The sequence below is a fragment of the Orycteropus afer genome, unplaced genomic scaffold (assembly GCF_000298275.1).
Source record: "Orycteropus afer afer isolate SDZICR_OR568_19922 unplaced genomic scaffold, OryAfe1.0 scaffold00042, whole genome shotgun sequence".
Taxonomy (NCBI): Eukaryota; Metazoa; Chordata; class Mammalia; order Tubulidentata; family Orycteropodidae; genus Orycteropus; species Orycteropus afer.
In genome coordinates this window covers 9,564,447-9,578,565 of record NW_006921629.1, presented here as the reverse complement: position 1 = coordinate 9,578,565, position 14,119 = coordinate 9,564,447, and the positions used below count along the sequence as shown (strand labels likewise).

The following is a 14,119-nucleotide window of genomic DNA, read 5'->3' as shown; positions in this document are numbered from 1 at the left end:
CAAACAAAAGACACGCAAATGAGTTGAACATTTACCTGAGGTAGATACACTCCTTGGAGAGAACAATCATGGGAGAAAGAAGAGCTGTTTATGCACAGGGAGACAGCTCAGGGGGCAGGAGTGCATGGAGGGATGGACACAGGGAAGAAGTAACTATCAGGAGGAAGTGGGAGGGAAGCTGTTGTATTGGGGTAAATTGTAGTCAATGTCATAAGACAAAGTGTAAACTTTCACCCAAATCACAAAAAAAAAAATGAAAAAAGAAAGAAATTCCAGGAATGGGGGATTAAGCACTTGAGCCACTATGGAACCATCACACATGAAAGGCTGATGAGAAGTCCAACCACTCAACCACGTGAGCTCATGTTCTGGCCTCCCTCATGGGGAATTCTTACCAGGGTTCCATCTGTCAGCGTGCAGCCAGAGAAGCGCTTTGCAAGAAATCCCTCAAAGTTAGTTGTTCTCTGGATAGCAAAAAGAAGCAATTTCACCTCAATTTCTTTAGCTCTGGTACGCATAATCTTGGCCAGTTCTGTCCTTCAAAACAAAAAGGTAAAAATGTTGTCAAACAACTGTCAACCATTTAAGCCAAGACAAAGAAAATGGTTTTAGCTTCTATTCAGGAAGAAGAAAATGCATTTTGGCATTTCAAATCCTGATGTCTGTTACCAAAGTAGACTAAACATCCAGGGAACAGAAATAATATTCCAAACAAAATTAAGGTGAAATTATCTGCCAGTCAATAAAATCAAGGATCACTTTTTTAAAATTTATTATTAGTTTTTGTTGTTGTTTTGCAGTGTTCCCTCCCACCTCTGGGAACCAACAAAGAAAGTTTCCTTCCATATATAAACCTTTCCTTGACTTTTTACAATAATGAACTAATACAATTTTGTCCTTCTGTGAAAATCAAGGATTATGAACATTACATGATTACAACTATTTTAGACTGTTAAAGCTGTCAATAATATGTTAACATACATGAAACACTTCCTCAGTGCTTTATAAATGCATACATTCTATGTAATTTCACAAGTCATTAATCACTGAATTACAAAGCTCTCCATCTTCCAGAGAGCTCATTAACTATCTTTCCAACTAGAACAGAAGCACTGAAAATACACGTGAGCAGCCGGCCGGAATCCCCATGGGAAAAGTGACACACCAGGAAAGTCCTGCCCGGGAAGCTTATGTGCAATTCACCAGAGGGTTCTGTCTCAGAATGTAACTTCTTAGGGGCAGGCATAGGAAAGCTTTGAGTAAGTACAAAGTTATCTTCATCTTCCCACACAAATAAATGACAAAGGCAAACAAAGAGCCTCTGAGTTTATTTGAGAATTATGTATCTATGGGATTTTAGCCAAAATTCTAACAATATAGCTTGGCACAACCCTGCCCTTAGCTGAGACACAATAGCAGGTACTGACGCTTAGGGGACTTGTTGACTTTAGATACTTCCAGTCGCCTGCAGGCTTCATTTTTACAGAGTTAGTTTGCAAGTTTGTTGGACTATAGGCTAAAGAACATGAGTTGACAATTTCTCAAGGAATTCACTCCTCTTTCTTTCCCAATCAAAACTTAGAAACCAATAACCACAAATGACTTGATTCAACGCTAAAAGCTTATCCATGACTGGAAATCAGACTTATTAGACATATTAAGACTGGAGGGATCACCAAATCTATTGCCTGGAAACAGCTTTTGAACTTTGAGTTGAAACTACCCCATGAAGTCATCTTTAAACTAAACAACTTATTTAGCTCAATAAATAATATCTGCCTTGAGCATGGTACCCTACTGAAGAATTCCCTGTATGAGACTGAAATGACAGCAGGAACGTTACAGCACAGATGAGAACTTTAAGGGGTGGAGTATAAGTTACGGGTGGTGCTCCGGTTACCTAGTGCTGCTCTACAGGAATACACCACAGATGGGATGGCCTAAACAAGCAGGAGCTTATTCTTACAATCTGGAGGCTTTAAGTCCAAGTTCAAATTGCCAGGCTCTAGGGGCTGGGTGAAAGCCCCTCAACCTTGGGGTCCAGCTCTGCCTCCTGCTCTCCGCGCACTGGAGCTAGAGGTGTTTCTTCACTCAGACAGCTGCTGGGCTGCTGAGGCTGAGAAGCCCCAAGGTTGACAAGTAAAAAGGCACAGTCCCGATGTTACCAGACCACACGGCAGGCCATTAACTTAAGTTCAATGTAAGTCCCAAGGTCGGCAGAGCATAGCAGGCTGCTGAGCAATGGCACAACTACATGCATACTACAAGGGTGCCATAGGCTAGAGACCATTCTCAAAGCTTCTCCTTAAATACAGGAAGCAGACCATATCCCAAAGGCAGCTACTCAGCTGCTTGTGGTGGATCCCACTATGGAGTTGATTGCCAGTCTCATCATGGGGAATAACTACCACCAGCTGCCCAGCCACTCAACCAGGCCCAGCCCAGCTGACACACAAACATAATCATCACAGGTGGCGAAGCAACAGGGGCGGGGACAATGAGAATGGTGACACAACGTGAAAAATGTAAGCACTGTTACTGAGCTGTAAACGTAAAAATTGTGGAACGTGTGTACTCACCAAAAAAAAAAAAGTTATCTAAATCTGTGGTAGCAAATGTGTTTCTTAACCAATATCCCCTAAGACATGTTTTCCCCAAATGCATTTAAAGAACGCAACTTGACTGTACTCTCTATGACCTTCAGAAAGATGGCTGTTATGAATTATGCAAACGTGGTTTGTTTAGTTATGCTTAGATAAGGGACTTTTTGGTTTTGTGTTTAACATAGAGTTAGATATAATTATATATTTCCTGAGCATCTACCATATCTTAAAGTAGTTACTACCCCTGTTCTTATGGAACTATGTAACAACTCAGAAAAGTAAAGTGATGACAGATATATGCATTACACAGTGATATATGTAACACAGATGTAGGGGAGATCTGGGAGTGATGGATCACTGTTGGCAAATCTGGTTGAGGCGTCTTGAGTTGATGAAATAGGGAAGAAAGGCTGTTCGAGGCCAGGGCTACACCGAAGGGAAGTCCCAAGCAGAAAGAGAAGCAGAGGGTGGGGCTACAGTTGGAAACGAGGGTGGTATCAATCATCTGGTGGCATCCAGAGGTTGTACTCAATCCACAGGACAGCATGGAACCACTAGAGACCTAGGAATTGATTTTTTAAATTAAATTAACCCCAGAACCATAGAGAGTTGGAACCTACTTTGTGACATGACAAAATTCTACTGCAATCCTCTCGGTCATGTACCACTCACGTGGAAACATGCGGCCATATTTCTCCTCATAGTCCACAAGCTGGCGCTTTATCCAGGCATAGCGTCTGTCAATTTTGTCCAACCAGGCAACCTTATTAAGACAGGGGACAAAAAACACCCCTGTACTTAGAAGTAGTATTGACAGTTAAGGAAGCAAGCAAAAACACAGAACCAAGAGATAGCCAACCTCGCTATTTCTTACTGTTTTCCAAAATCTGATTCAGAGACTATTAACGTGGGGTACATGCATGGCTTCAAGGGTCTGTAAATTTCCTGAAAGTACATGCAAAGTTTTATGTATAGGTACATTTTTCTGGGAAGATCTGTAATTTTCATAATTTCCCTCAAGGGCCAGTGACCCCCTAAAATGGTTAAGAACTGTGGTCAGCCTCTAGGATTCAGGGTTCAACAATCAACCCTATAAGGCAGTAATACTACTAAAGGAGAAATCAGTAGGCTTAAGAGCACTTATTTTGCAGAAAAATTCACATGGAATAGCTGATCTCATTTGGTTAATACTCACATCTTGGTTTTCTTGAAAAAGTACTAGATACTCTGAAAGATGCTGCTTAATAAACTTTTTGATGATTTCCTGTTTGATTCTGGGGTCCAAAATATTAGCAACCAGACATGCATCTCTTAGGACATTGCTGGGTCCTCCAGGCCTCTGATAAAACAAACAACATACACCAGTTCAAAAGCCAGAAACAACCTAAATCTCCTGGCCTCTGACAGCCGCTGCTTCTTGTTCCTTGCCTTTTGTTTTTATTAGTCCCACTCCCCGGACACTCATCCTTTCTACTGTGGATGGATGTTTTAGTCACTTGCTCCTCGATGGACGAATCATTAAGCCAACCTGCCAGTAGCCAACATGAAAGGTTCTCTGTGAATCAGCGATGGGACACTTTGGAAAAAGGGGCCAGCAATGATTGCTGGGTATTCTGCATTCTCAATACTAACACCAAAAGCACTTTGTTGAAGGGCTCTGAAAGTCAGAATGACACCAGTCTCACTCCACATGTGCTACTTTCTCCTAATTCCACCCTTTAGGATTTCTGCCCTTAAAATGACATTTGTGTCAAACAGTGGGGTGACCTTTATAACCAAAAACCAGGTTCCAAACCACAAGATTTGTTTCACTGATAGTCAACCACCCCGACAGGCAGTCAAAGGTAAAACATTATGGTATTGGCCTGCTGATCCAAAATGAACACTGGAAGGCTATTATGGGGCCATACTGAAACATCATAATGGAAAGGTCTTTGCTCGTATAGCAATCAATCCAGTCTTGGTGCATGCACCTTTCTTTATAATTAAGTCACTGAATGAACACAGGTGGCTGAGTGGACTACAGTAAAAAGAACACTTGGAATCTACTCTTGGCTTGCCTAAATAGCCATTTAGCTTTGGTGGAATTACTCAACCACATCTGAAAAATAAGGGACTTTTTAACTAGGTGGTGAATAAGATTTTTCCAAATCTTTATAATTTTGGGGATCAATCCTGTCTAATTCTATTCATTGCAACTGAAGTTCAAGGGTTTCATGAGTGTTACTCAAGTTGCCTGAGACCTAACCTAGTAAAAATGCTGATTTGCTTCATGCTGAGTGGCTGTTAAGCCATTTGCTAAGCATGCTAAGGATGCAGCTTTAGCTACTGGATCAATGTGCCTGATTATGATAGACAACGGGTAGAAGCCAAAGCTTATAGGTTCAGATTTTTTCATTTTAAAAGGACTTACTAGGTTACCTCAGATAATTTTGTTTTTAATATCCTGATTTCCTTTTGTGAAACAGGAATAGCAATGCAAGGCCTTTTGAGTAAAGTCAATTACCTTTGAAAAGGAAAAAAGAAAACTTTTTAAGCAACACTAAGTCACAGAGCCAGAGAAAAGTAAGGAAAATTGTTGAAGAAAACCATTTTAACTTTATCTGGCTGGTGGAATCTGGGGAAAAGATATAAAGGAGGTCATGGTTCGTTTCTTGTAAATAATAAAGCTGGCTTCATCCGTATCTTTCTGAAATTTCTGGAAACTGGAATGGGGCAGCAGAGTATAGTAAAGCAGATCTGGGCTAAAAAGAGTCTAGTCCATGAGCTGTGAATACCCTTCCAATCTCTTTTCACTTCTCTGTCCTTCATATTCGTATGCAGTAAATAGAAATGATGGCTTTCTAACAGTCAATCCCAGTGGTTCTATCAAATGAATATGAAAGATGAATCCTCTCAGAAAGATGCTTTTAAAGAAAAGATCTGATTACTAAAGGACAGGCACAATTTATGAAGACATTAAAATCAGGAGCAGGCTTCCTATAGAAAATGAGCTTCAAAAGCTGGGCAGCCACTCCCACCTACTTCCTAAGTTTCTTTTATAGCACACAAAGAAAATGATTAGGGTATTTCTAGTTATTGAATTACAGACCAGATCCAGGACACTTTCCTTGGCTCTGTAAATGAGCCTATTGCCCCCACCTCCACCCACCAAGCCTGCCCATGTGTGCTTCTGTTCATTTCTGTCTTCAACGATTCTGTCTCTTGAAATAGCTCAAATAAGACAAAAAAGGCTTCTGCAGGTTCTTCCCTCCTCCGACACATGCAAAGCATTAAGATTACATCTGCTACGATGTGAAGAGTAGAGCTAAAAGCAGTCCCCCAAGCACAGTGACAGCCAAGTGAGGGGAAGCTTGTTACGTGAGAAGTGTAACCAATAGCTCACAGGAGAAATACTGTGGGCTTCGCAGACACAACACAAATAGCTGCACCACCAAAGGTAGCTGAAGGGCAGTGACTCCAAAGAAGGGGATTCTGATCATTAAAAGCAAGACTCCTAACTGTGTCACTCTGAGAGTTACATAAGCCCGGGGATGCTCCTCCCAGTTATCTTCTCACCAAACCGAGACCAGTAAGTTATGTAACAATCCTAAAAAATATTGTGGCTTGAAGATTTTTAAAAAATTTTTTAACACAGCCGTGGGGAAAAGGGGATTTAAGAGGCAGGCAAGATATTGGTTTGACGTACATTAAATTAAACCAAAACAAAGCCTCCCTTTTTGATGCTCAGAGAACACACATAAAGAACTGACATTGCTTCTTGGGATATTTAAAATCATGGATTGTCTTGTTACCCGGAACCTTGAGCAAACAGGCTTGAGGCTGCCAGAAAATACTTGTGGAGAGATAAATGAATAGTCACCCTAAACCCAAAACCAAACCTCACAGAAACCCTAAAGGATGGAGCAGAACTGCCCTCACAGGGTTTCCAAGATGATGAATCTTTATGGAAGCAGACTGCTACATTTTTCTCCCACGGAGCAGCTAACTTTTCAGTTAGCACCTGAGAGCTTTAACCACTGTTGTCACCGGGGCTCCTTCACGGTTACTCTAGTGAGTATGAATCTGGCAAGAATGGTGATAAAATCCAAAGACTGGTGGGGAAATGGAAAACAATACCTTGGTGCCCTGGGAGGGAAATGCTTCTTCGAAATCTGCCAGGATTTGCTGTCCTAATTCGGTCTGGGCAGCCTTCACTCTGTAGGGAAAAGAGAACAGATCATGGCCTTCAATGATTTTCAAATACCATAAGTAATTATGCACAGATTCACAGGGGTCAGGACTGCTGAAGTCTCTGGAGATCATCGAGGAAGGCAGAAGCAGTATCTCGATAAGAGAGGTTACATATCAGTAGCAAGTTGACGACCAGGACCCTGGCATCTGGTTTACTCTCAGGATGGACATTCTGTCCCTGAAATTCTTCTAGGCTCCCCTTCCCCTGTTGTGAGGCAGTATATGTTAATCTTTACAACATTTAATAAGAAGGTAGTGGGGAAATACTATATCTAATAACACCCAAATCAAATACACATACATTTTGGATTATTGGTATAACTGCTCGTCCACTCCTCGGAGTACAGAATGAAAAGAGGGCCCCATATTGTTTCAAGTTTTTCTTCTTCCAACCCAGAAACCAAAATCAGGATTTTAAGTTTTAACAAATGAACACAAAGAATGTTTTCTAAAGTAGAAAGATCCAAACATAAAATGAACTGCTAATTTAGAGTGAAGGCCACTGAATAATGGTTTACTTCACTCAGAAGATAGTGAATTAAAGACTGAGATACAATGGAAACCAGTTAGACAGAAGAGGCTGAAATTTAACACCCTGGTTTGTGTGTTCACTAGAAGCTCAAGAAATCGGTTGGCTTGAGTCAAACAGGAGAAATGGCACAAAAGGGAAAGAAACTGCTTGTCAGTGGGTGCCTCGTCCACAGCCAGAATCCCAGAGCCAGAATCCCAGAGCTAGAGTGCACTCTTAGGCCTTGTTTGGTCTGCCCTGAGCCTGAGGCAAACATTTTATCTTTGCTAAAAGCACCATAATAAAATAGTGTGCTTCCTTTCTTGGTCTCCACCCTGTGACTTTGGAATTAACTTTACAAAGTTTCTAGAAATAGCGAACCGTTCAAAACCACAACTTCTTTGGCTACGGGGAAGTGCCTGGCAACCTGCTAGGGTTTTTTAAATGAGGGGATAGGCAGGCCCCAAAACAGACTGTTTTTTTCTGTGGCATAATTCTAATTATGGCTTATTCCAAATACTTTCCAGGGTTTCCCCACTATCTTTCAAACTTAAAAACACTCTCATAGGTGGGTTTGCAGCCACTAAGCGTATCTTCTTTAGTCAGTTTTTAAGGAGGCCAGGAATGACTGAGAAAAGGCTATTACTGGATTAGCCCCCAGATCTAGAGTTACCTAACAGGCAATGGGAAACATTCTCGAGTGTGAACTCTGATGGGAGAGAAAAGAACACGCTTTTATAAAACTATTATCTCATAGAATCTTGTGACTCCCACAGAATGCACTGGGCAGACAGGCTCCCTTAGTGCCAGGTCATAAGACAGAGCTTCGAGAAGCTCAAGTCCCTGTCCCTACTCTCTTCTTAGAAGCACACAGGGAACACCACTTCCCTCCCAAGCCACACAGACCCCTCCTTTTAGAGAAATCCCATTCTGGGCCAGCGACCCTCAAATAGCTCTATTCTTAGGGCTCCTGAGCATCTCAATGATATTGATGGTCTCAGCTCTGCCCCTGTCACCCACCTGCCCTGACCACTCCCTCATTCCGTATTCTTGCTGGTTCTGAGACTGAGGTGGCTGAAAAGACCACCAGAGCCTATGACAGGGACTGGCACTTCCTGAGAACAAAAGAGACAGTGACATACCAGACTCTGATTTGCAGACGCCCCTGCCATGGTTTTAAATTCATTATCAAAGTCAATTATTGAGATATTCCAGATGTAGGTGTGCCACACTGTAGCACTACATTGAGCTACACATAATCATAAGGAACTCACTTCCTCTGCATGGGCTTCAGTTTTCCTACCTGTGAACTAAAAGGGTGAGGATAGAGGCTTGTAACTACATGACCTTCAGCGTCTTCTCCAGTGCTCATTATTCTGCAACACACATCCTATAGCACTAGCTGGCAACAGCCACCTTCATGGGGGGCTGTAAGCCTGATGTCTAACTAATGTTGGAGCCAAAGAATAAGTTTCTGCACCTAAATGTTTCCAAGTTTAGTTTTTGAAGTGTATTCTCAGTGACTCAGATGAAATAACAACAAATTCCCTCACTGATATTCCTGATGGTATCTATAAATTCAAACCAGAATTCCACACATTTTCAGGGTAAGATGTAAATAGTAGGTTTTACCTGTTTTGCCTAAACAGGATGTTAGAAAGAAGTACATCTTTGGCCTTGCTCCTTTAAACTCTCTCCTCTTCTAGAAATGAAATATGTAGAGAAAGAGGTCAACTAATATTATCAAGAGGGCATATACATGAGCTGAACCACCAAGATTTCCTAGTCATGAAAATCAGTCTGAAACAAATAAAGGATGAAAAACAAAAACTCAAACTAAATCCATTGCCATCAAGTTCATTCTGACTGTTACAGAGTAGAACTGTTCCCTACGGTTTTCTTGGCTGCAATCTGAACAGAAGCAGATTGCCAGGCCTTTCTTCTGTGCTACTGCTGGGTCGGTCTGAACCACCAAATCTTAGGTTAGTAAGTAAGCACAAACCATCTGTGCACCTGAGGACCTAAATAGAGAATGGGCTAAATAAAAATTCCTCCTGGCATACAGGTAGTTTAGTCTGGCTGGGCGGCGGCAATGCAATATTGGTCACTCTTCAAAAAGCAAAGACTCACTCTACTACACAGAAGAGAGGTCAGCTATGTAGTTTCTGGCATCCTCCATGGGTACTCGGCCAGGTAGTCTCAGGGCTGTCCAAAGGTGCCCTTTCCTAAATGTGGTATCAGTTTTGCTAAGAGTTGACAGCAGAGGGCCAAGGCATTTTGAAGACCATTTACATTTCTGTGGATAAAGTAACCTCAACACTCCACTACCTTGTGAATGACAGTCACAACGAAAACAGCCTCAACAGTTCACAAATGTACAAGGTCTGTACTGGACCAAATGCTTGGATTAGTCAGACGCCACGTTTCCAAACAGGCGGGATCTCTAAAGAATCTTAACCTAGAATCTTAGAGTGACTCACTGGAAAGCTTTTGAGATCATCAAGTGCACCCATTTACTTTAGAAACCGAGAAGGAGGCTCAGGAAAAACTCATCAGAGCCACATGGCTGGTCAGGTCTCTCCATACCCTAGCTCAGTTCTCCTTTGTACGACACCATGCGACTGCCCAACCTGCCAAGCATCTCCCAACACAAGAGGTTAGAAGTAGCCCTGAAAAATAATATTTTAGTTCAAGGGTTTCATTGTTTTCAGGGGAATTTAGGAATTCTTCCATTCTTCTGTGGGACACGTTGATTAATTGCTAGAAACATTTGTTTTCATGGATATGCTCAAGCCAAGAGGGTTTGAAATATAAAGATAATATTAAAGAAAGAAAAAACTGTTCTTCCAATGCTACATTAAACACTTATGCATTTTCCAGAAGGGTAGTGGTTGAAGGATATAGCTACATTCAAATCAAAGCCCATGAATTTCGTGTTTCAAATGTACAGGCAAAGATTTTAGAAAATGCTTGTTATGATTTCTATAATTTATAGACAGTATTAAATTAGAGAAACTAGAGCAATGCATAGGGTGTAACTCTCCTGCCTTCTTCCCAACCCCCCAAACAAACAGCTATTTCTATCACTTCCAGATGGTTCTGCCATCGCTATGTAAACATAAGGGAGGAAAATTCACCAGAAATGTTGCTAAAAATAAGAAGTCTGTACTTTCCTCAAACTTTTAGTACCTCTTAAAAAATAATCATAGTCAAGCACTGAAAGCAAGGTTTTTTTTTTTCTTTTTAGTGTTACTTAATAGCATGTATTTGATAGTAACTTACACAAAATTTTTGCAAATAGAGGCTGTGAAACAAATAAAAAGTGAATTCTGTGTTTGCAGCAACCCTTCACAATAATGAATGTTGGAACAATGAAATACATTAATAGAACGTTGGATTTTCTCTTTCTAAGGAGAATAGCATTCTAAGGAGAACAGTGACAGAGTTCCCACAAATGTTTAAAACTACCTCTTACTTTGAAAAAAAAAGTTACAGAGTGAAAAGCCCTAATAGAATGTATTGTTTTCTTCTTTGCCCCTCAATTGCTTTCTAGAAAATCAGATTTGGTACTGCCATATTCCTGCCATCAACAATGCCCATCTCACTCAACCCAATGGCAAGCCACTCTCAGACCCACCTCAGATTTACTCTGGGGCCTCATGGTCACTGCCTTGATAAGGTCTTTATCATTTCTAGTCTAGGCTCTAGTCTTACTCTACAGCCTCTTTTATAACCCCCTAGTCTTTTACAAGACTCAAATCAGCTGGTGCTGCTCCTCTCTGTTTAAATCTTTCACTGACCACAAAATAAAGAATAAATTCTTAAGTGTGGCACATACAATCTGACCCTAGTATGCAGTCTTATCACCCTCTATTGCATCCCAAAGTGCTCTGGTGTTCCCTCTCTTTTCCTGTCCGGGTGCTAGGCTCCAAGTCATCCTTTCAAGACACAAATTAAAACTGAACTTTTCTATGACTCTTATCCTCACCTCCTGAAGGTGCATCAGTTGCTCTTCTGAGATCTTGCTAAACCTGATACAGTATAGTTTTGTTGCATTTATGGCTTTTGAGTTTTTCATTAGTTAGTTGCCTCTCTTCTTGAAACAAAAATTGTGCAACTCCTTGAGAGGAGAGAGGGTATTTTTCTTATTGTTGTGCCTTCAGCACTCCAGTGCAGGGTCTAGGATATAGAAGGCACAGAGCAAATATCTATCAGTAAATAAAGGAGTGCAAAGTGGCTAGGAGAAACAGACCAACTGCAGACTGTCACAACTGTGGGGAGGTGGCACGGCCTTTCTCTCTCCTTCCGGCCCTGCCAGAGAGGCAGCCTTCTCTGTTCAAGCTCCGTCTGTCCTGCCCCTCAGAATGGCCTGTTCGCCTGCATATTTGGCTGCTACATGTCCTCGGCCTGATATGGTGAACAGCCAGCTCTAAGTGTGAAGGGCTTAGGAAGGATGAGGGAAAGGGTGGTGATTTCCCCAGCACGCTGCCAAGCTCCATTCCGACATTCCTTCACAGTCCTTTGGCATTTCCACTGTAAGATGGCACACTGAGCACATGTGGCCACCTCCCCTTCCTGTCCCAGATCCTTAGAAATAATGAAAAGATTTTAAAGAAAAATCCAGAACCAAGCAAGAAAAGGAGCGGTGGACTAGAAACTGACCAATTGTGGATAGGAAAGAAGTGAAGAAGGAAGCCAAGGCCTAAGTGGGCTTCTCAAACAAGACCAACATGAGGGTGGCAGACACCAGGAACAGGAGGGGAGCCATGGGGCAACTGCCAGAGTGACATTTTGGGCTCCCACAATGGAAGCACCTAAGCCAGTACCCACAACAGTATTTACCACCTTGCCTACTGAGGTCTGGCAGCAGGCCACAAAACAGTAGGTGTGGACCCTTGGTTCTGAAAGACGTAGCAGTGGCCAGAGAGTGTGACGTCCAGGGGAATCCGAGAGCCCCCAGGTCTAGAAGACTGGCCACCGGCACACTCACCTGGCAGACCCAGCTCTGCCTCCACCTCACTTTAGAGGAGCTGTCTGTGGTACACACAGCCAAGCAGCATGGCCCACCTCTCCGCCCTGGCAAGCTGCATGCCTGATCGGACTAAGAGAATCTCAAATACAAAGATGAACTTTCAACTAAGAATCACCAAACATTTGAGGGCTGCGAACATCAAGAACCACCACTTGTCTGTCCGTTTGTTATACTGTGACTTGTGTGTTGCTATGACCCTGGAAGCTATGTCACTGATATTTCAAATATCAGCAGGGACACCATGGTGGATAGGTTTCAGCAGAGTTTTCAGACTAAGACAGACTAGAAGGAAAGGCCTAAACCAAAACCAGACCAAACTCACTGCCGTGGAGTTGGATCTAACTCATAGCGACCCCTCCTTGGGTTTCCAAGGCGGTATCACTATGGAAGTAGATTGCCCAACCTTCCTTCTGGAGTGGCTGGTGGGTGTGAACTGCCACCATTCTGGTTAATTCTATTTTCAAAAAGCCGCCAATGAAAACCTTATGGATCACAACAGAGCACTGTTCAACTCACTTGCTTTGGATGTGTCCTCAGAAAGGATCAAGTCCTGGAGGAGGCCACCCCGTTTGGTGAAGCAGGAGACCAGAGAAGGTGTGGGAGACACTCAGTGGGACAGACTGGCTCTAACAACTGTGACAATGGACCCACATTTGCTAGTGTTTGTGAGGAGATGCAGGACTGGACAATGTTCCATCACGTTATATACAAGGTCACCATGAACTGGAGTTGACTTGACTGCAGCTAACTAACTAATTAACACCAAGAAAGAGTCATCATGCTTAACAAACTAAAGACTTTACATCAGAGGGGGAAAAAAAACACAACAAGCAACTCAGAGCTTTGAAATAAATGTAACTTACAGTCTCTGAGGGATTTAAAAGGATACTATGCCCATGAAAAAAGAAGTAACCAGATACCCTGGAAGTTAAAAAGTTAGGTTGTTGAAATAAAAACCCAAGAGTTGGCCCAAATAGCAGAACAGGCACAACTAAAGAATAAATTAAAACGAGAGGACTAAGCTGAGGCATTCTCTCAGAAAGCAGCCCAAAAAATGAAAAGTATGAAAGAAAAATTAAGAAACATGGCAGGAGATGCAGAAGTTCCAATATTCATGTAATAGGAATTCTGGAAAGAGAGAATAGAGAGAAGAAAACAAAGAGACTACCCGAAGGAATCAAAGAGATCCATTTCTCAGAACTTAAAGTAACTCATGAGTTCAGATAAAGGATATAGTAAGTGCAGAGCAAAAGGACTGAACAAAGACTTGACTCTCTGCCCCACCAAATTGTAAATGTTTCTAGAGCAAAACCAAACCAAATGAAAGTAGATTATCTTATAAAGGAATAAGAATCATATTGACTTTGGATTTTTAATAGGCAGCACTGAATGCCAGGCCATGGAATAATATCTCTTCAGTGCTAACAGAACAAATTTTAAAGCAGAATTCTATATCCAGCCAAACTATTCTTCCAGTGTGAAAATGAAAAATAAGATGTTTCTGGACACTGGAGTTTCCACCCACACAAAGCCTCACCAGAGGATATATTTCAACAAGAATAAAAAAAGTAGACCCAAGAAGGAAAAGTGGGTTGCAAGAAGTGGTGAGGAAGAAGAGGGTACAATGGATTATAATGGATTGTTGTTGTTGTTGCTGTTGTTATGTGCCGTCGAGTCGGCCCCGACTCATAGCGACCCCTCCTTGGGTTTCCGAGGCAGTATCACTACGGAAGTAGGATTGCC

The 14,119-nt window shown here is 42.0% G+C and overlaps 1 protein-coding gene across 1 annotated transcript in view; it reads right to left on the bottom strand.

Moving 5' to 3' along the window:
- VPS53 (VPS53 subunit of GARP complex) overlaps window positions 1–14,119 on the bottom strand; it is a 192,548-nt gene that overhangs the window by 106,391 nt on the left and 72,038 nt on the right. The window contains exons 8-11 of the mRNA XM_007937432.2: window positions 6,723–6,801; window positions 3,799–3,942; window positions 3,224–3,366; window positions 396–537 (exon numbers count right to left, since the gene is read on the bottom strand). Coding sequence (XP_007935623.1) covers window positions 396–537; window positions 3,224–3,366; window positions 3,799–3,942; window positions 6,723–6,801 — 508 coding nt within the window. The remainder of the gene's footprint in view (window positions 1–395; window positions 538–3,223; window positions 3,367–3,798; window positions 3,943–6,722; window positions 6,802–14,119) is intronic.